We start from the raw sequence: 22,305 nt of genomic DNA, 5'->3' as shown, positions 1-22,305 counted from the left end.
CTTAAGCTAAGTGAAAACTCTGATTTTTGTCTGCTTGGTCCCTTTTTGATTATACAAAACAAACAAACAAAAAAAAGTCTACTTGTGGTACATAATATAACAAAATTTACAATACAAAACCATAAAATAAATAATAAAAAGAACAATTTACCATCTAAAATAAATTGTTCTTTATCAAATTTAACACAAGTCCACTGATCTATAATAATATATATCAAGTCTGCTGATCCAGAGCAAACCTCATTCTGCATAAGCTTGTTGAAATAAGTACATTTTGAGCTGTTTCCTAAAGTGGGGCATAACCATTTTGCATAAAAATTTTATTTAAGCTGTTAAAAGTTTCTTTCTATTCATGGATGGGCACAGATTTTAGGACGGGCACGGATTTTGGATCTGATCCAAGATGGCTGCAGACTAGGATACTGGAGTGAACGCGCTGGTGAGCTTCCTCTTTTTTGTATCTATTTTCCACTTACTTTACCGGATTTGTTCCAGATTTCTTGGCAAAATGCCAAATAGAAGAGGCTGAAGTGTAGTCGATGCCTTGCGGCAGCTGGAGCAGCTTCTCTTGGTAATATTAAGGAGCTCGTTAGGTGCATTAAGAGTGCCGTGATGGCATCGGGGAGTTACCTACAGGAGACGTTTCTGGGTAGAGGGACTGAAGCTGTCTCTCTGGGACCGAATTGAGAGCACCACCCCCGCATCCTCGGACCACCAGCTCCCCACAGGAGGGGGCAACTCCTATAGAAGAGCTGTTCCTTTTCTCTGTAGCCTATGAGGTAATAACAGGGAGCTTGGAGATGGGCTCCCCGGTTCTACAGGAAAGCTTGGAGTCCGAGGCTGATATATCATTGGGGGATGGACAAACCCAGAAAGACAATGGTGTGGAAGATCAACCAGTGGATGAGCAAACTATTACAAAGCATTCTCAATTCCTCATAGATAAGCCCCCCGTAATCACACTGGAATCCTTATGGATCTTAATAGCCAATTTGGGCAAATCGATAAATCTTCAATTTCAAACTATAGAAAATAAACTTCAAGAACATTCACAAGAAATAAAAACCTTCAAAACTGAGGTTATTTCTTCAAATTTAAAGGTGGAAAATTTTGAACAAGAATTAACAATATATAAACAAGTACAGGAGACCCTAATTAAAGACAACATAAGTCTTAGGAGGAAACTTGAAATGTTGGAGAATTACTCTCGTAATAACAATTTGAGGCTAATAAAATTCCCCAGGGTTACTACAGTGACTCCCAGGGATATGATGAAAAGATACTTAAAGGAAATATTAGGAGTCAATGAAGAATCATTACCACCAATCTCGTAAGTTTATTACCTACCGAACAAAGTTCAAGATAATCTGCAAACTATTCCCCAAGAACCAATGAATGTTTCAAATTTATTGGAACTATCGGATCAAGATCTGGCAACCCCAGCAACATTGATGGCAACTGTGGTTCTTTCACCGGATAATTCTTGGATTCTGAGACTTTTCTTTAAAAATAAAATGTTCCTGGGTTATAAGATTCAAATGTTCCCAGATTTATCAAAGGAAACCCAAAGGCAGAGGAGAGAATTTCTTCTTTTAAAACCAAGAGTTATTTTGTTGGGAGCTACATTCTACCTAAGGCATCCATGCAAATGTATTGTGTATTATCAAACACTCAAATATGTATTCTATGAGCCTTTTCAATTGACAACTTTGCTATCCTTGTCAAGGTCGAAGAGAAGGAAAAAACATAAAGCTCTTTAGTTAGAAATATGGCACTCTTTCTAAGTTACCTAGTTAATTTCTACATTAATGGATTATTTTCTTTATCTCTCGCTATAATTACATCTTGGATCTCATGTAATATAGAGGACTTGAGTTGAATTAAGCCATTTTCATTTTCTTCATAATTCTTTCCTTTCTAAGGGAAAGCCGGTATTATTTTTCTTATGGTTTAAATCCTTTCTGTACAACTTTTATGCTTTGTAATGTGATGAAAATCAATCAATACATAATTTTAAAAAGTTTCTATTCATGGAAGGATGGTTATCATTATATTTAATAATCTACATATATTGTAGAAAATCTCTCTTTACAGTCTCTTTGGAACTGTGATGAACCACGAGTTAATTTTAAATTACTATTATAGTTTAAATAAGAGTTATAAGTGAATCAGACAAACAGAAGCAGTATGTAATTGTAAGCATTTTTCTGTTTTACAGATGGTTGGATATTCTGTTCCTTTCTGTTCAATATATAAATTATCACAGTCAAAGCCATGTATAGTTAGAGTAGCAAGTCTATTTCTATCAGGTTTTTCTTTTCAATATGTGCAATTTAGTCTTTTGGGTAATGTTACATTTATTACCATGCTATTAACTTTAATACCCATTAAGTATGGCTTTCTGATTCTCATCACAACTAATCTGCAAAACAACAAGCATCAGATTACAGTGGGATGGGAGTTAAGAAACAGAAGCAAACATCCCAAGATGGCATGGAATTAGATTGCTATTAATGCAATTGTAAATGCATATAATCATCTCTAATGATCATATTGCCAATGTACAATTCAACGTAGGCATTGTAGTATGGACCATAAAATCCTGAGACCAAAAGAAAAAAAAAAGACTTGAACTGTGGATTTGTAATACAGGTCAATATCAGCTCTCACTACAAAATGTGGATTTTATATGACTTCCTACAAAAACGGTGATAACCCCTTCAGAACTAAATTCTTACCTCTGCTCTGATTTATATAAAATGTGATTCTATAAAGACAGAGCAGAAGTAAAGACAAGGGAGATGTCCGTCCAACCAAACAGGAGTCTTTATTCTTATTCAAAACACAGTCCCAATTAGGATCCGAGTTTTGGCACATTTAAGTGCCTTCCTCAGGGGACACTGAGATGATTGTGAGGGGGTCAGTGAACACTGGGGGAGTGTATGTGGGTCTTTACTTTGGCTCTGCAGTGGTTATCTGGTCAGTTTGGCTACCTTTTTGGCACTTATACCTATTTTTACATTGTCTATCTCACAATGTTTAAGTTTCATCCATAAGAACATAAGCAATGCCTCCGTTGAGTCAGACTTGAGGTCCATCGCGCCCAGCAGCCTGCTCGCACGGCGGCCCAACAGGTCCAGGACCTATGCAGTAATCCTCTATCTATACCTTTCTATCCCCTTTTCCAGCAGGAAATTGTCCAATCCTTTCTTAAACCCCAGTACCGTACTCTGCCCTATTACGTCCTCTGGAAGCGCATTCCAGGTGTCCACCACACGTTGGGTAAAGAAGAATTTCCTAGCATTTGTTTTGAATCCAGGATGTCTAGTAAAACATTTGATTATCCCTGCATGATGACTAAGTCTAGGTCGGCCCCCATCCTGTCCACATACTGCCCAAACCACTCCTCCAGATACATCCTTTGTAGCTCTGGGTGCAGCATTTAGAGGCATAAAAAGTCCTGCAATAGGTCCAGAAAGTTGGTTTGATTATCGGCACTTGGACAACCTGTCTTTCAAGTCATTCAAGTGCCGACTTGGGCGGGTTTATAAACATATTTAAGTTTTGATTATGAGCCCCATAGCGCATATGTTACCTGGACTTACCATGGAAAAACTGAAGGCAAGAATTTTTAATGGTCCACTCCTGCTCCCAACATAAAAGGTATAGGAGGGGGAGACTGATGGCAGGAAGGAGTGGGCATCTGTCCTACTGAGTTTCTTAAAGAGTGGGGGAAGGTATTTGCCAGCAGGAGGGAGTGGGCATCCCTCTTGCTGGTTTTTTTCAGGGGTGGGGGAGGTATTTGCTGGCAGGAGGGAGTGGGCATCCCTCCTGCCATTTTTATTTTTGTGGGGAGCAGGGCCATTTGCAGGAGGGAGTGGGCATCCCTCCTGCCTTTTTCTTTGGGGGGGGGGGCTCTTTTTTTAAAAATGGGCAGATATTTTGCGTTTGTAATACAAGCAAAATATCTGGGCCATTAAAAAAATGAAAAAAACCCGGCAGAAGCCCTGACAGCAGTGACAGGAAGCTTCGTTCACTGAGCGATTGAGTCAGGGAGTTTGCATGCAAATGATTTGTACCTCCATAAAAATCATTTGCATGCAAAAAAAAAAAAATAATAATGAATCAATCGCTGTTTCAAAATTGGTCAGAGAATCAGCCAACAGCAATTGAATTGTCTCAGGTACATTAGATATACTCTGGGCTCACCCGGACAGATAAGGAAAATGCATGAAGTACCTGTATGTAAAATCGCTTTGAGTGTGGTTGTAAAACTACAGAAAGGCAGTATACAAGTGCATATCCCCAAATATAAATATAAAATAAAAAAAGAATAGCAGTACAGGTTAGCAGACTCAACAAAGATAGGACAGGCACAAATGCTGTTGTTTTTTACTGGCAAATTAAATTATATTAATAATTTTTGCTGGCATAGTTTTCGATGCACAGAACACAATTTGTGTTCTATGATATTTATTTTTTATATTTCCCTTTAATAACCAAAGTCCCCAATTAGCCATGCCAGATATATCTTTAAAAAAGATTACATCTCTTTAGCAAGTGATATAAATGCAATTTCTGAACAATTCATATGCTAGCACAGGATAGCCCTGTGCAAAGAAAAAACAGTTTTGGATAACTCACCAAGTAAAGATCAGACAAAGCAATGTGGAAATCAAGATAAGAACTTGATTAAACATTGCAGACTGTGTACGTTGGATTGCTCTGTGAAGATCATTCTAAATTAAAAGGAAAAAGATGCCTTTAGTCTCTAAAACAAACATAATCTAAACAGTGTAGCCAAGTCATCCCTCCTTATGTCTTTTCCTTGAATGTTCTCTTTTCTTTTTTTCCAAAACATTTACTATGTAACTTTTCCCCTTTTATCCTTTCGTGTTTTTGTTTCGTTTGTGTATGAGTCTGTTTTTTACCCTTTTTTTTATATAATATTATTTGTATGCTTTTTTAATATGTTTATATAACTTATTGTAACTCGCTTAGTCAATTATGGATAGGTGATTCATCAAATTAATAAATAAACAATAAAAAATAAAAAATAGATACCATTTTTCATTATAAGTACAATGCAAGTGAAGGGATGGGGTGGAATTATGAATATGATTAAAGGATTGGATAAGTAAAAACAATATTTTATAGGATATAGTTGATTGCATATGTTATGGTTGGGTTGGAAGGGGAGGGTTTAAATTTTTTGTATTGTTAAATATGACAGATGTTCAAGTGATGTAATTAAATTTTAATTGTCAATTTATTGTTACACTTGTTGTAAGAGGTGAAATGAATAAAGATTTAATAAAGAAAAAAAAATATTACCGGTAAATTTCATATTAATGATTCTCAATTTTATGTCCAGAAAAATCATAAAATGATACTTTGAAAATTGTCCATCCATTATACATTTAATTCTGTAAGGACACTGGTTATGAATATGATTGGGAAGACAGCAAAATTCAACAGGAAAGCTGGAGAACTGCTATTTGTCTCTGAGGGAAAGAAAATACATTTTTCTCCCCAAGTCTTGCTGAATACCTTCAAATGGTGACTCTGTTCTTAAATATATATCAAATCTCAGCAAGACAACAGTACATTAAGAGAATGATGATAAGGCCACACCCATGATAAGAATGCACAGTTTATGCGCAAAGGGATAAGACAGTAGTAGTGCAACAGGCCATGGTGAACTTGTTCATGGACACAGGGTTGGATATTTTAGAATCGCCATTAAAAATCTGGTCCAATTTGAAAAAGGTGATCAATGCTGAAAAAAATATGTATGCAAATGTGTTTTGCGGAAGTCCGCTGTAATCCCATCCGATCAGTCATTGGAGAAAGTAACTGACACATGCGCAGAGCCAGCAGGGAAAGCCCTGAAGCAACCTCCTGTTGCTTAGCTGTTTGGGGAAAGAAGAGTATTTTTTTTAAAAGGCCAGAGATGCTGCGTATGTGTTACACATGCATAACACCTGTGGTAAAAAATATGATGTGCTGGGACACTCCAGCCCCCCAGTGACGGACACCTACCATACCCCCAGAACTTAAAAACAAAAAATCAGCAGGTATGAAGCCCTCTCCCTCCAGCCTTGGTCACCCAGACCCCCCCACATATCCCCCCAAACTCACCTTTAAAATGAAAATCAGCAGGAAGGATGCCCACTCCCTCCTGCTGAAAGGCCCACCTCTTCATAATGGTGGTCCTTCCCCTTCCTGATGCATCCTGGGACATACTAGGAGGGGACTAAGACTGTGACTGGGAAGGGAAGGCACACCAGTTTGAAGAGGCTGGCCTACCAGCCGAAGGGGGATTTGCGAGGGGGTGGAGGAGGGTAGAGTGGGGCTCCAGCAACAGAATGAAATGGGCATTCATCCTGCTGATCTTCAATTTAGAGCTATGTGGGAGGATTTGAGGGTTCACAGGGGAGTCAGATGTTCACAGCGAGGCCCTGGTGGCAGGAGGGAGTTGTCATCCCTCGTGCCAGTCTTCGATTTTGGGGGTGTGGAGGGTCTGAGTGGTCGTGGCAGGAGGAAGTGAGCTTCCCTCCTGCTGATTTTTTTTATGTTGTGGGGGGGAGTTGGGTCAATCATCAGGGGGGTTCTAGCATGATTTTTTAAATTATTATTTATAATGGGGTTCAATATTGTGCATGTGTAGCACACATAGGCAACTTCTGTGCCCATTAAAAATAATTTAAAAAAGTTGCTGTTCTGGGTGCTTTTTCTTAACACTACCAGCACTTCCAGACATGTCGGAGATTTTGGAGCATTAAAAACTGGCACTTCATTTTGTGCATCATCTGGACATTGATCATAGTGCTCATTTTAATATTGATGAGCTCATACAATTATCGGAGGCTGCTAGAAACCATGAAAAAGGCCGCAATTAGTCATTTTGAGCATTGATAGCTGGAATATTTTTATGCTACACAGGTTAAAACTGATTTAGTGTCATTCGTTAAAGGCATGGTGAGTTTTGAGCATATGGGCCTCAGTACACCAGGAGATAAACCATAGAAACTTATGAAAAAGTTAGAGGTCTAAAAGCTGTTAGGTGGACTCCTGAAGATAAAAAGGGGATTAGGTTCTTACCTTGGTAATCCTCTTGTAAATCCACACTCGATTCCTGAACACAAGGGTAGTCAATTCCATCATGCGAGATCTCTTCTAGGAAGCCTCATTAGCGTAGCTTTTTGCTCTTCCTCTCTTACCTCTAGACCAGTGATTCCCAACCCTGTCCTGGAGGAACACCAGGCCAATCGGGTTTTCAGGCTAGCCCTAATGAATATGCATGAGAGAGATTTGCATATGATGGAAGTGATAGGCATGCAAATTTGCTTCATGCATATTCATTAGGGCTAGCCTGAAAACCCGATTGGCCTGGTGTTCCTCCAGGACAGGGTTGGGAACCACTGCTCTAGACTGTCCTCCAAAGCAGATAGCCGTTACTGTAGAGGACACAGAAGAAAGAGAGGAGCATGGGGAAACTCCCTGAGAAACAAGTCTAATCTGCTCATATTAATAAACCTCATAACAACAATGAAACATTCTTTGTAACTCAAAGCTAGGAGGAGAGCTAGATTTGTCACACTGTGCAAGATGGTAGCATCCACCCCAGTCATGTAACCTCTGTGAGCTAATGCTGCACACTCAAGAGCCATGCCCTAAGACCAAAACCATCCAGATCTTGCAGGGCTATTGGACCATGTTTGAGGAGGTGTGGGTGGCAAGGAAGTCTGAGACCACGATCTAGCTGCAACCAAACTAGGTACGCATATCAGAGGCACCTTGGGCAATCAGTCACCACCAGAATCACCCAACACCAGTGTGACATGATCCTTCTCAGAAGATGCCCTATCATGGGCCATGGAGGAAAGGCATAAAGAAGACTATCCAATGGCCAAGGCTGAACTATGGCATCCAATCCTTCGCTTCTTGGTTCACGATGGCAACTGAAGAATCAAGCTGCTTTTGTTTTGAATGCTGATGCCATCAGGTCAAATGTCAGATGTCCTTATCTCTGCGAAGGCTCTGTGGGATAGGGACCATTCCTCTGGATCCAGAGTTTGGCAGCTGAGATAATCCGCTTGTACATAAGAAACGCCTTTACCGGATCAGACCCTAGTCCATCTAGTCCGGCGACCCACACACGCGGAGGCCAAGCTAGGTGTTCCCTGATTGAGACCTTGATTACCCGTATCCCTCAATGTGATTTACAAGAAGGTATGCATCCAACTTGCGCTTGAATCCCAAAATGATAGTCTCTGTCACAACCTCCTCCGGGAGAGCATTCCATGCGTCCACCACTCGCTGTGCGAAACAGAACTTCCTGACATTTGTTCTTGACCTGCCGCCCCTTAGTTTGAGCCCATGACCTCTTGTTCGTGTCACATTTGACAATGTGAGTAAGGGTGCTTCTTGCTCTATTTTGTCGAATCCTTTTAGTATTTTAAAAGTCTCTATCATATCCCCTTGTAGTCTCCTCTTTTCGAGGGTGAACAGTCCCTGTTTTCCGAGGCATTCTTTGTAGCTCAAATTATCCATTCCTTTTTCTAGTTTCGTGGCTCATCTCTGTACCCTTTCTAGCAGGGTTATATCCTTCTTTAGGTATGGAGACCAGTGTTGGATACAGTATTCCAAGTGTGGTCTGACCATTGCTCTGTAAAGCGGCAAAATGACATCTGCCTATCTACTCGTGATTCCCTTCTTTATCATACCCAACATCCTGTTTGCCTTCTTTGTCGCCACCGCGCATTGAGCCGACGGCTTAAGGGTCCTGTCTAACAGTACCCCCAGGTCCCTTTCTTGTTCGCTTTTGCCCAATTTTACACCAAACATTTTATATTCATGTTCCTTGTTTTTCTTACCCAGGTGCATCACTTTGCATTTTTCTATGTTGAACTTCATCTGCCACTTTTCCGCCCATTCCTCCAGCAGGTTCAAATCCATCTGGAGGTCCTCGCTGTTCTTTTGTGACTCAACTGCCCGACATAGTTTTGTGTCATCTGCAAACTTGATTATATTACTTGTCGTTCCCTCTTCCAGGTCATTTATGAAGATATTGAATAAGATGGGCCCAAGAACCGAGCCTTGGGGCACGCCGCTTGTCACCTTCTCCCAGTCCGAGAAATTCCCATTAATGCTTACCCTCTGCAATCTATTCTCCAGCCATTTGCCTATCCATCTGAGTATGTCCCCTTCTATTCCGTGGCTTAGTAGTTTCCTCATAAGCCTTGCATGTGGGACCCTGTCGAACGCTTTCTGGAAGTCCAAGTAAATTATATCCACCGGGTCTCCGCTATTGATTTGTTTGTTCACCTTCTCAAAAAATTGAAGTAAGTTCGTCAAACACGATTTCCCTTTCCTGAAGCCGTGTTGACTTGCTCTCATCAGGTCATGATTTTCCAGGTGGTGCACTATGCTATCCTTGATTAGTGCTTCAACCATCTTCCCAGGAACCGATGTAAGACTCACAGGTCTATAGTTGCCTGGTTCTCCTCTCGATTCTTTTTTGAAGATTGGGATGTCATTCGCTATCTTCCAGTCGTCCGGTATTTGCCCGGTTCTAATTGACATGTTAGCTAGGGTTTGTAATAGTTCTCCAATTTCAACCTTAAGCTCCTTTAATACTCTTGGGTGAATTCCATCCGGTCCAGGGGATTTGTCACTTTTTAGTTTGTCAATCTGATCGTATATTTTGTCCAAATCCACATTCACTGTGGTAAGGCTTTCCTCTAGGTCTCCCTCAAATACCCTCCTTGTTTCTGGTATTGTTGTGGTGTCCTCATTGGTAAATACAGAGGCAAAGAATGAATTTAGCCTATCTGCAATCTGTTTGTCTTCTTTGATACACCCTTTTCTTCCCTGGTCGTCGAGAGGGCCTACTGCCTCTCTTGCTGGTTTTTTCCCTTTTATATATCTAAAAAAGGGCTTGAAGTTTTTGGCTTCTTGTGCTATCTTTTCCTCGTAGATCTTTTTGGCGTCTCTTACCGCCTTATGACACTTTTTCTGGTCGATCTTGTGACAGTTCCAGGCCTCCGTTGTTTTTTCACGTTTCCACGTACATTGTCTTCTCCTACTACATGCCCTGCCAACAATCCTAGAAGATGGTTTTCCACCCAATGAAAGATCATTTGAGCTTTTTTTCCATAGAGAAATACTTCTGGTGTACCCTTGTCAATTGGCATAAGCCACTGCAGTGGCATTGTCTGAAAAGACTCAAGCCACCTTGTTCTGGAGCACTGTCTTGAAGTGCAGGAGAGCCATCCAAATTGCTAGATGTTCCAAGAAATTGATTGACTGCATTCTCTCCAAAGGAGATCATCATCCTTGAACTGGATGGTCCACATAAAGTGCCCCCCAACCAGAATGGCTAGCATCCATCTTCAAGATCACCCATGTGAAGATCTGGAGGGGAAATCCTTTGGAGAGAGAGTGAGGATTCAACCACCATTCTAGACTGTGACAAACCTCCATTGTCAAAGAGAGCTGCAGATGTAGTTGATCCCTTTCTGGACTCCAATGGAATATAAGCGCTTCTTGAAGTGATCTTAAGTGGGCCCTCACCCAGGGGACAACGTCTATAGTCACAACCATTGACCTCAGAACCTGAAAGTATTGCCAGGCTGTCGGGGCATGAGTGTGCAGAGAGGCTTAAAGCAATTGGAGAAGCTTCTCATGTGTGCCTGTGGAAGAAACACCCTGTTTGCTCCTGTGGCGAACCAGAATTCCAGGTACTCCAGGTCTTGCATAAGAACTAGATGACTGTTCCAAAAGTTGACCATCCAGCCTAGCTTCTGTAGCAACTAGCGTCTTGGTGAACTGCTTGGCGTCCCTCCAACTCCAACAGGGCTCTGATAATAATAATAATAATAACTTTATTTTTGTATATCGCACTACCACAACAGTTCAGAGTGGTTTACAGAGGAAGAGACTGTACACAGACAGCAATGTTACATACAAGACATTCAGATTAGCTTAGCAGTTGGGATTAATCAGGTATATCCAGAAGCATATCAGGAATACAAGGTAGGGAGGGAGTCAGAGAAATTTGTCAAAGAGATAGGTTTTAATTGATTTCCTGAAAGTTTGGTAGGAGGGTGAATTTGAAATGAGGGTGGTTAGACATTTATTCCATTTGCCTGCTTGGAATGACAGAGATCTATCAAGGAATCTCTTGTAGATGCAGCCCTTTAAGGACGGGAAGGCAAACAGGTAGGCATTACATGCGCGGGAGGGGCCTGAGAATTCAAAATGATCTGACAGGTAGATAGGGGAAGAGCCTGTTAAGGTTTTGAAGCAGAGGCAAGCAAATTTGAAGATGATCCTTGCCTCCATTGGCAGCCAGTGCAGTTTTCTGTAATAAGGGCTTACATGATCTGATTTTTTAAGATCGTAGATGAGGCGAATGGCAGCATTCTGTATGATACTCAAGCGTTTGATGGTTTTCTTAAAGGATCCCAGGTATATAATGTTGCAGTAATATAAGATGCTTAAGATTAGTGATTGGACCAGCAATCGAAAAGAGAGGAAGTCGAAATAGTGTTTGATGGTGCGGAATTTCCAGAGGGTACAAAAGCATTTTTTAACCTGAGCATTAGTATGGACTTCGAAAGTCAGGCATCGGTCCAGGATGACTCCAAGGATTTTGATAATAGGGTTGATTGGGTAGTTTAACCCGTTTAATTTCAAAGAGGTATTTGTTATCTTGTTGGTAGGACTTGCCAAAAAAATCTTGGTTTTTTCTGGGTTCAGTTTTAATTTGAATAGTGTGGTCCATTGTTCTATCTTGGTGAGGATGGATGAGGTGAATTGTTCCGTCTCTTGTGTCAGAGAGGTTATGGGAATGATAATTGTGATGTCGTCAGCATATATATATATATATGATTTCAGTTTTAAGTCGGATAACATGTGTCCCAATGAAGCCATGTAGACATTGAATAGAGAGGGGGATAGAGGGGAGCCCTGTGAAACTCCACAGGGATTGCACCAGGATTGGGAGAAGGTTCCGTTACAGTGAACCTGGTAAGTGCAGTTTTTTAAGAAGCTTGTGAACCAGTTTAATACCTGGCCAGTGATGCCAATGGAGTTGAGGCATCTGAGCAAAATGTCATGGTCGACCTTGTCAAAGGCACTGCTCAAGTCGAACTGAAGTACCAGGGCATTTTTTCCCAGTGAAAACAGATGGAAAAGGTAATTAGTCAGTGAAGCTAAGACAGTTTCTGTGCTATGATTTGTACGGAAACCAGACTGGGAGTCGTGAAGAATGTTGAATTTCTCTAGTTATTCCATGAGGTTGTGATTGACTAGACCTTCCATGAGTTTTTGGAAGAGTGGTATATTGGCAATGGGTCTGTAGTTGGAGGTTGTAGAGATTGGTTCCTTGGAGTTTTTAATAATAGGAGATACAAGGATGCGGCCAAGTTCCATTGGAAAGTGGCCAGTGGACAGGCATAGTGAGACCCAGTTGAAAAGTTCAGCTTTAAATGGGTGGGTGGGGGAAGGGGCAGATTTCATGATAGAGGGTGGGCAGTTGTCTAGTAGGCAATTAGATTTTGCATATTTGGAGTAGAGCTTGAGAAATAGGTTCCAGTCTGGGTTTTCGAAATGATTCCAGGTCATGTCTGCTATTGAATCTTCCTTTCCTACGGCAGGTTGGTTGATTATCGGTTCTAAGCTGGAAACTACGAGAGATGATTTCAGATTATGAATTTTGCTGGCAAAGTAGTCGGCTAGGATTGCAGCAGAGGGTGGGAGGTCTGAGTTGACTAATTGGGCTTTATTCCTAACTGAGCGAATGTTCAGATATGCTCCAGTGATAATGGATTGTTCCAGAGAAGATGAGGGTTCAGTACATTGTAAGTTTATTAGGAATCGTTTTCTTTTGTGCGTTGGTCTAGAGGAATGGCGGGTGGCATTGACCACAGAGATTGGGAAAAGACCTGTTTTTGTGCAATCATGAAGGACACGATGGGGACGAAGAGATAGTTCAGGCCCAGAGAATCTATCCCATGTAATGTAGGTTGGAATAGGTTTGAAGGCTAAGATTTTTGAAATCCAGCCTCTTGTGCCTAGCAGGTATAGAAGGAGAAAGGCTATGAACTGAGAGTGGAAGAAAGGACTAAAGGAAATGAAGATTAAAACTTACTGGACGGAGGGAGAAGGAGCGGCAGGTCAGGCAAGGAAATACTTATCGGATTATTTGATTATCTGAGTATGAATATTTTTTTGGGGGGGGGGTTTTGAGTCAAAGTAAATTGGCTAGTTGTGCCAATCATCCAGGTACGGATGGACTCGGATACTGAGTTTGTGTAAATGTGCTACTACCACAACCATCACTTTGGTAAAGGTTCAAGGCACTGCTTCCAGTCTGAAAGTCAAGGCTGTGAATTAGAAGTGCTGGTGTAAGACATGAAACCTCAAGTACTGTCTGTGTTCTGGAAAAATAGGAATATGAAGGTAGGCCTCTGTCAAATCCAAAGAAACCAGAAATTCCCATGGCATGACCTCACCACTTCCATTCAGAACCCAGGGATTGTGAAGGCCACATTGGCTGCCTTGAGATCCAGAATTGGTCTCCAATCCCTGCAGCTTCACTTTAGCACAAGGAAGTATATCGAGTATCTGCCTGAGCCCGAGTTAGACTTTGTAATGGCCTCCATATCCAGTAATCTCTGGACCGTGGCTTTGACCTTCGCCTCTTTTTCTGATCTCCCCACAGGGGAGGAGGAGAGGCGCCAGCTGACTGCCTACAGGATGTGCCTCTCACAATGAGAGACACATCCTATAGGCAATCAGCCAGCACCAGCGCATCTCCTTCTCTCTGGCCCCCTTCCCTGCTAACACCCACACTGGTAGCTCAGGGCCCATCTGGAGGGTCTTTGCGCATGCGCAGACATCGATCTGATGATGTCATATATGCATGTGACATCATCATGTGACATCTGCATACTTACAGATGCCTCGAGCCATAGCCACTATGTTTAGTGTGCTGCGGCTCGACAAAGAATGCGGGACACTGTGTTAATAGAACAATCTCTTTGGGAGCTAAAGTGGAACAATTTCAGGAAAGTAATGATAAGGTTTATATTTGTAGGAGAATGGAACATCTAGAAACTCAAATCCAGAAGAACACCTTAAGATTTTTTAATTTTCCTAAGATTCCTTTGATTGCTCCATTAGATGTATTGCACAAATATTTATGTGACATATCAAAGATAACTGCAGAATCTTTGATACCAACTGTAAGGGCTTAATATTTAAACTTGTCATCACAATCTGACTCTGTTTCTGTTCGAGAGAGAGAACATTCAGCAATGCATATCACCGAGTTCCTGGAATCCTCACTGGAGGTGGTGACCCAAAGGGCAACATTATTAGCAACATTTGCCCTGGAATTGGATAGGACCTTGGTCCTTAAGTCCTATTTCTGTGTTATTGGTGAGTTCTTTTAGTTTAAAAAATTAGAGTATTTCCTGATTTAGCTAGAATTACTCAGAAACATCACCAGGAGTTTCTGGCCTTCTGTTCTAAATCCCAGGTGCTGGGTCTGAAGTAGAGGTCTGCACAGGAACGGGGATCGCGGGAATCCCGCGGGTCCCACAGGGGTCCCACAGGAATCCCCCCTAACCCACAGGACTCCCATGGGGACCCCCCTCTGGCCCACGGGACTCCCATGGGGACCCCCCTCTGGCCCACGGGACTCCCACGGGGATGGAAGGCTTTGGAAGCAGGGTTCGTCCATATAATATAATGGATATGTCAGCCTTAATAAAAGAGGGGGTTTATAAGTTAATTACCTAAACAGAAAACAAAAAAAGGGTTCCACCAAAGAGATTCCACAAGGAAAACAGCAGCGTAAACACAAAAGAAACTGTGGAATTGATGATCCTTCAGAAGTAATTGCTGCTTTATATGGATATGGGGACGGGCGGGGATGGAGGTTACTCCTTGCGGGGATGGGTGGGGACGGAGAGGATCCTGGCGGGGACGGGTGGGATTTCTGTCCCAGTTGTCACACCCACACTCTCTGCGAACACCCTGAGCCGTCGGGTAGTGACATGAAGCTTGTTACTGGCGTGGTCCCTTTAGAATTAGGGTCACCTTTCAAGATGGAAGTCCCTGGCAAATGCCCAACTAAGCTTATTCTTCAAGGGTTTTGAAAAAATCACACTTTGTCAGAATGGCCTTGGTGAAAACATAAGCTTTTATTCGGCCACCGGCCGTGGAATTACTGTGCCGCTCCAGGTTTTCCTGGTAGCTTGAACATCATACAAAAACAACAGAAAAAGTTCATCTCACTCGTAGTCACCCAGTAATCAGCTCTGGACTGGGTTAATAAACCACATACAGACATTAATAATCCAGGAGGTTAGGAGGTGAAACAGTTAGCACAAATAACTCTCCATTGTAGCTTTACAGGAGAGACATTCTTGTTCAGGATTGAGAAATATTCTGTGCTGTCTCCCAGTGCTCTTACACTCTCCAGCTGGGCTGGACTTTCTCCCTAGTCCGGAGCAGGCTTTTCCCTGAGAGGGTTAATTTCCTTCTTCCTACGAGGCAGGCAGACTAATTGAATTAGTTAGTTACTAAGGCACTATCTTAACAGCTGGGCACTTCCACGGAGTGTGGAAGTCAGGAAATTCTGGGCTTTAAACTAGCCAGCATGGCGTTTGGTTCAGCTGAGACCATAACCTGAAGAGGAGGTTACTGTATCCTTTCTCAATTTCAGCAAACCAACAGGTGAAATTGCAGTACAGGATTATTTCCCTAGTAACTCCCCCAGTCATTAGTTCAAAGAGCTAACAGAGAAATACAGCCAAAACAAAGCTCTGTTCACAGACCTTTTCAGGATATTCAGCTCTCCATTTCCTCTGGCCAGCTTTCATGTATAGCCCCACTTTCCTCCAACACCATTGGTTCTGGGGGAAGGAATTCAGTGGCCAAATTACCAGCCTGTTCCTCAGTCATTTCCCAGTCAGTGCTGAGGAACTGCTCAGCCCCGTCCTGCCTCTGCTCTACTGCCAAGCCTCGTTCTGCTCCTCCTCCTTCCTCCCTCTGCTCTCTAACGAGCCTGGCTTTAAGCTGAGGGGAAGAACCACTCCCCCTTGGCTTTGGATGGGGGAAGGGAATTCCTTCCTCAGCCCATGCCGTTCCTCTGAGGGGAAACTGCCTACGAGCTTTCTGCCTTACAGGCAATGGACAATAGCAAGGCAGCTTCTTCCTGCCTGGCTCTAGAACTGCTTCAGGTAAGTCTAAGCCTTCCTGTTCTATTTCCATTTCATTGTCACTCACCAGGTAGTCAGCTAATTTACTGTCCTGGGCACTGACCTGGTCAGCCTTTCTGCACTGGGGTTTATATACTTTCCTTAATTTCCCTGTGGCAAACCTTGGGGAAGACGTCCGTTTGTCACACCGTGCAACTCTCTAGTGTGAAGTTTATGTTGCAACTTCCCTGTACTTATGCTCTTACATCTGATAATAAGTCATACATGTTTTTTTGAACCTTTACAACTGTCTGAAATTTCAGTGTCTATGGAAGAATTGAGAGCTCAGATATCTGTTTCACAACCCACTGTAATTGGATTGACAGATTGAGCAGTGATTCTGCACCTTTATTGTATTAAGAATAGTTTCCTTTCTTATTATATTTCCTTTATCTTGAATCCTTCTTTATTGTGGATGAATTAATATGCTTGATTGAATAGTTGTGGTATTTCCTTTGCACAGTGTTTATCTTTGTGATTGTATTATCTCTAATAATCTTTTTTAAAAAAAACAAAATAGTTCTGCATTTATCTGAATACTGTAGACTGCCTACCAATTAATACTGGAGATCAAACTTAAGTTTTTCTTGGAAACTCAAAAACAAGACTTTGACTTTCATACCCAGAAAGACATAATACTTTGCAAGGTTGAAGGTCAACAGAAAAGAGGAAATTCAGCAATGGAATGAATCCATACACTAACAACTATATGTATCTACCTATCAACACATGACTGAAGATGAAACACAGCTGAGGACAGTTAACCATAACTAGGGTTCCAGGTGTCCGAGAAAACCCAGCCATGTCCTCTCTTTAGAGGACTGTCTGGGCTCCCGGACAGACTTTTCAAAACCCAGCATTTGCCTGGGTTTTGGAAAGCCCCGACAAGCTCCAGCTGCATCTGGAGAGCCTCTGAGCATGCATGGATGATGTCACACTCATCCGCGCATGCTCCAGACACTTCAGACGCAGCCAGAGCTCGTCAGAGAAAAGAGAAGGCTTTGTGGGGGTGGGGCAGAATGTGGTGGATCTGGAGGCAGAACTGGGTGGGGCTAGGGCATAATGGGGTGGGGCTGAAGGCTGAATAGGGTGGGTCATGAGTCCGGGGTTTTCTGGACTAAAATATGGTAACCCTATCCATAAGATCACTGTGAATAAATATTGACTCAATTGCATGTAACAACAATGATTAATATATACTTCCTTTTTATTTTCTACCCATCTGTATGATTGAGGCCAAATAATTCCGGGTGTAAATGGTTTAAAGCCCTGTTTTGGATTAAATTTGAGCTACAGCAGAGAAAATATCCTAAATTTTCTTAGCCCTCATAAAGGTAATTTTTAGTGGTACAACTGCAGGTAATAAGAATAGAATGTAATCGGTGCATTATTTCTTTACTAGTATTTAAACCCGTTACATTAACGGGTGCTAGAATAGATGTGTAGACTTAGGCATTTCTTTCTTTCTTTCTGTATGTCTTTCTTTCTCTTTCCCTGTCCCCCTGTCTGTCTTTCTTTCTGTCTGTCTCTCTCCCTGGCCGCTGTCTGTCTGTCTTTCTTTCTTTCTGTCTCTCTTCTTGGTCGCTGTCTATCTGTCTTTCTTTCTTTCTCTCTCCTTGGCTGCTCTCTGTATTTCTTTCTTTCTGTCTCTCTCCCTGGCCTCCTGTCTGTCTTTCTTTCTTTCTGTCTCTCTCCCTGGCCCCCTGTCTTTCTGTGTGTCTGTGTGTGCATTTATTTATTTCTGTCTTTCTTTGTTTCTGTCTCTCTCCCCTTAATAACCTATCATACTGCCCTCCTTCTCCCCCATCTCAAATTAAAAAACACTTTATTATGCCACTTGGTCACTCTGGTGCTACCTGAGTGCCCTGATGCCGGTAAGCAGAGCTGTTGCCTGCGGGGCCCCTAAAGTTTTAGCGACTTTCCTCACCATGTCGTACACATTGAGGATCACGGGCTGGTTTCTTTTCCTGTGGTCCCTTGGTTCAGTGCACGGTTCTCCTCATCGGTGGATACCTTTAGTGTTAGACAGAGTGAGGGCGGGAGGGGGGAGTCGCCGCCCTGGTGTTCGCCAGCAGAAGGAGCCAGAAAACCGCCGCATGAAAACGCCACAGGCTCCTTCTACTGTGCATGCAGAGACATGGAGCTACAGATCACGGCTGCTGGAATCACGGAGTTTGAAGTGTGCATGCGCACTAAGGGTTTTATAATGATAGATTCCAAACAATAGGAGTACAAGTTCAATAAATCCTATACACTCAGAATCTCTATATTATTTTTATAGTGTAGGACAGTGATTCCCAACCCTGTCCTGGAGGAACACCAGGCCAATCGGGTTTTCAGGCTAGCCCTAATGAATATGCATGAGAGAGATTTGCATATGATGGAAGTGATAGGCATGCAAATTTGCTTCATGCATATTCATTAGGGCTAGCCTGAAAACCCAATTGGCCTGGTGTTCCTCCAGGACAGGGTTGGGAATCACTGGTGTAGGATATACTTCAATAAACATTGTTTTATTTTAAATTTCTATACACAACCTTGTGTTTTTAACCATATGAATTTTCAGTGGCTCTGCAGATGGACAAATCTGTATGAAGCACCCTGAGTTACTTATGTGATAAACTTGCTGCTTGCTTGCAGCACCTGCAGAGCTGCTGAAAAATTATACAAGTTCTAAGAAGTGCTGCTGGGGTGCTGTAATACCTGCAACTAAGTAGATAAGTGCATTGCCCTGGTTAAATGTTATGCTCACTATTTATGTGGGAGTAAGTCAGGGGTCCCCAAAGTCCCTCCTTGAGGGCCGAATCCAGTCGGGTTTTCAGGATTTCCCCAATGAATATGCATTGAAAGCAGTGCATGCACATAAATCTCATGCATATTCATAGGGGAAATCCTGAAAACCTGACTGGATTCGGCCCTCAAGGAGGGACTTTGGGGACCCCTGGGGTAAGGGGACCTGGAAGTGTTATGATGATCTCCAGTAACAACTAGCAGCGGCTCACATGAAGTTGGAATGGTACTGAACACTTCATATGGTTAAAAACACAAGGTTGTGTATAGAAATTTAAAATAAAATAATGTTTATTGAAGTATATCTTATACTAGGGGTAGGCAATTCCAGTCCTTGAGAGCAGGAGCCAGGTCAGGTTTTCAGGATATCCACAATAAATATGCATGAGATAGATTTGCATCTCAAGGAGCCAGTGCATGCAAATCCATCTCTTACATATTCATTGTGGATATCCTGAAAACCTGACCTAGCTCCGAATCTCAAGGGCCGGAATTGCCTACCCCTGTCCTATAAGATTAAAAAAATAGACATTATTTATTTATGACATACTTACAATCATATTCTCCAAAGCATGTTTAGCAAGCCAGCAGTTTAAAAATACAGGAACAAACAAGTTTCTCAATGGAGGCCAGAATATCTGAAAAGAAAGAAAAGGCACCCATAATAATTCACTAAGAGCTGAAGCAGTGCAGGATACTTTTATTGAAATGTACAAAATTCTTAAGGGTCAATATTAAAAAATCAGTTAGACAGGTAAATTAAGCATAGACAGCAGAATGATTTTTTGTTTGGAGTGCCCAAAAGCTCCGTTCTAGATCTCACCCCAAAGCTGCCCAAGCTCCACCCCAGACTCTCCACCAGGGGTCCCCAAAGTCCCTCCTTGAGGGCCGAATCCAGTCGGGTTTTCAGGATTTCCTCAATGAATATGAAAATATTGAAAGCAGTGCATGCACATAGATCTCATGCATATTCATTGGGGAAATCCTGAAAACTCGACTGGATTCGGCCCTCAAGGAGGGATTTTGGGGACCCCTGCTCTACACCCATAATAATAGTACTTGTAAATACCATGTCTTCCATTATTTTTTCATATACTGTACACACAAAATAATCTTATTAACAATACATAATTGTAACCACAAAATTAAACTACACAAAGCACACTCATTTTCCCCTCCTCAGCCCGACACAGCATTTCTTCCTCTCTCCTCCAGCCCAATATGCAACGTCTCCATCTCTTTCACTGTCCACCACCTCTCATTCCCTCCCTTGCTGCAAAGAGAGTAGGGAAGGAGACAGATAGAGGTAAGGTGGGATCCAGGGTGCATCTCTCCAACACCCTTTACTGCCACATCCAACATTTCTCCCTCTCTTACCCCCAGACTGTGTGCAATATCTTTCGCCCCTGCCCACCAGCCCCATGCCCAATATTTCTTCTTCTATCACCCCTCTCCAGCATCATGCCACATCTTTTCCTCCATCACCATGTCCAACATTCCTCCCTCTTGCATCCCTTTCCATCTGTTCCACTGTTCCCTCTCCACCACTACATCAAATATTTCTATCTCTCATCTCTCTCTACCTTAAACCTCTCCCACCACCATGTCCAACAATTCTCTCCCTCCCTATGCCCAACAATTCTCTTTCTTCATCTCCCCATGTACACCATCTCTTTCCCTCTCACACCCATGTTCAACGATTCTCCCTTTCTATTCCCTCCCCCACCTTAGCATCTCTTTCCCTCCCTCCCTCTATCCTTCCATCCAATGTCTTAAGGTCATGCCCCCTTCTTCCCTCTATCCTTTGTCCAAGTTTGTACCCCCTCTCTCCCTTCTGTCTCTCAACACATTCCTCTCTCCATTCTGTGTCCCAAGTTTGTGTCCCCTCCCTCCTTCATCTCACATTCACTCTCCCTTCCTTCCTAGTCTCAATGAGCCCTTCCATTCCCTTCTGTGTCCCAATGTACCTCTCTCCCTCCATCCCTTGTCCCAAGTTTATGCCCCATCCCAAGGGTGTGTACCTGTGTTCTGGCCAGCTGCAAGACATCCAAGTAGGCCTCCTCCTCCTTCCTTTCAGCCATACTTCTTTCTTCACAAAGCCACAGCAGCAACAGAGTATGGCCAAAGGTCCTGGTGTGCTGGCTGCACGGCCTGCAACCATAAGGTGCATGGCCAAACAGCTCAGAGGAAACATTACTTTATTCCTTTTCATTTTTTTATCTAATCAACTTTCTATCTCCTTCTCTCACCCCATAGCTTTCATATTTCTCATCCTCCTATTCCTTTTTATCTGCTTCCCATTGCCACATTTTGATCCTCGTATACTCATTCTACTCATTCATCTCCTTGACAACTATTTCCACTATTTCTAGCATCTCTTTGTAACTCAGCATTTCCTTCCTCTCTTTCTTTCTCTCTCCCTCCCACAAGTCCAACATCTCACCTTTCTGCCCTTCCACTCCCTCCTCCCAAGTCTGGCATATCTTCTCCCTTACCCCTTCTGGTCCCCAGTCTATATCCCCTCCGCCTTTCTCTGTCCATCTCTCCTCTTCCTCCTCTGCTCTGTCTGAGTAGTCCATCTTTCCTCTCCTTCTGCCCCTTCCCCTGAATCTCCTTCCCTTTCCACATTTTGCCCTCTCCACCAAATCCATCTCTCCCACTCTCCATTTTATCCCCTCCACATCCATCCCTCCCTCCCTTTCATCCCCTTCTACCATCTCTCTATGATCCCCTCTGCCTTCCCCATATCCTTCTCTCCCTCTCTTGCTCTCTCTGTTGTCCTCCAAATCCACCTCTCACTGTACCCCTTCTGCCCCTCTCCCTGTGATTCTTCTACCCCCCTCTGCCATCCCCCAAGCTCATCTCTCCCTGTCCTTCACAAATCTGACATCTTTCCCTCCTCCATTTATCCCATTCCTGGGTGTCACATTTCTCCCTCCTTCCCTCCTCTACTCCCTCTCCCAAGTCCTATATCGCTTCCTCTTTACCTTCTACCCCTCCCCCAAATTTGGTAACACTCTGGTGGAAATGGCATTTTGCTACAGCGTATCTGCTGGTCAGCTCTCTGCCGTGAGCCTTCCCTGACATCTACAACTTCCCTCACCTCCACCACATGTTGGGCTTAGGAACCGATTTCTTAATGCCGCCCTGCTGCTGGCCGTCTTCTCTCCACTGCTCCCCACCCTCTCTGACCATTTCCTGGGCATTGGAGAGAAGATGCCAGGTGGTGGCAGGGAGG

At 42.8% G+C, this 22,305-nt stretch overlaps 1 protein-coding gene across 1 annotated transcript in view; it reads right to left on the bottom strand.

Moving 5' to 3' along the window:
* The window catches only part of LOC117368550 (potassium channel subfamily T member 2-like), a 437,966-nt gene that overhangs the window by 192,299 nt on the left and 223,362 nt on the right, over positions 1-22,305 (bottom strand). Inside the window, exons 8-9 of the mRNA XM_033962282.1 lie at positions 19,622-19,705; positions 4,645-4,739 (exon numbers count right to left, since the gene is read on the bottom strand). Of these exons, the coding sequence (XP_033818173.1) occupies positions 4,645-4,739; positions 19,622-19,705 (179 nt within the window). The remainder of the gene's footprint in view (positions 1-4,644; positions 4,740-19,621; positions 19,706-22,305) is intronic.

The sequence above is a fragment of the Geotrypetes seraphini genome, chromosome 10, assembly GCF_902459505.1.
Source record: "Geotrypetes seraphini chromosome 10, aGeoSer1.1, whole genome shotgun sequence".
NCBI lineage: Eukaryota > Metazoa > Chordata > Amphibia > Gymnophiona > Dermophiidae > Geotrypetes > Geotrypetes seraphini.
The sequence above is the reverse complement of the archived record's forward strand: the minus strand, read 5'-3'. Positions and strand labels throughout refer to the sequence as shown.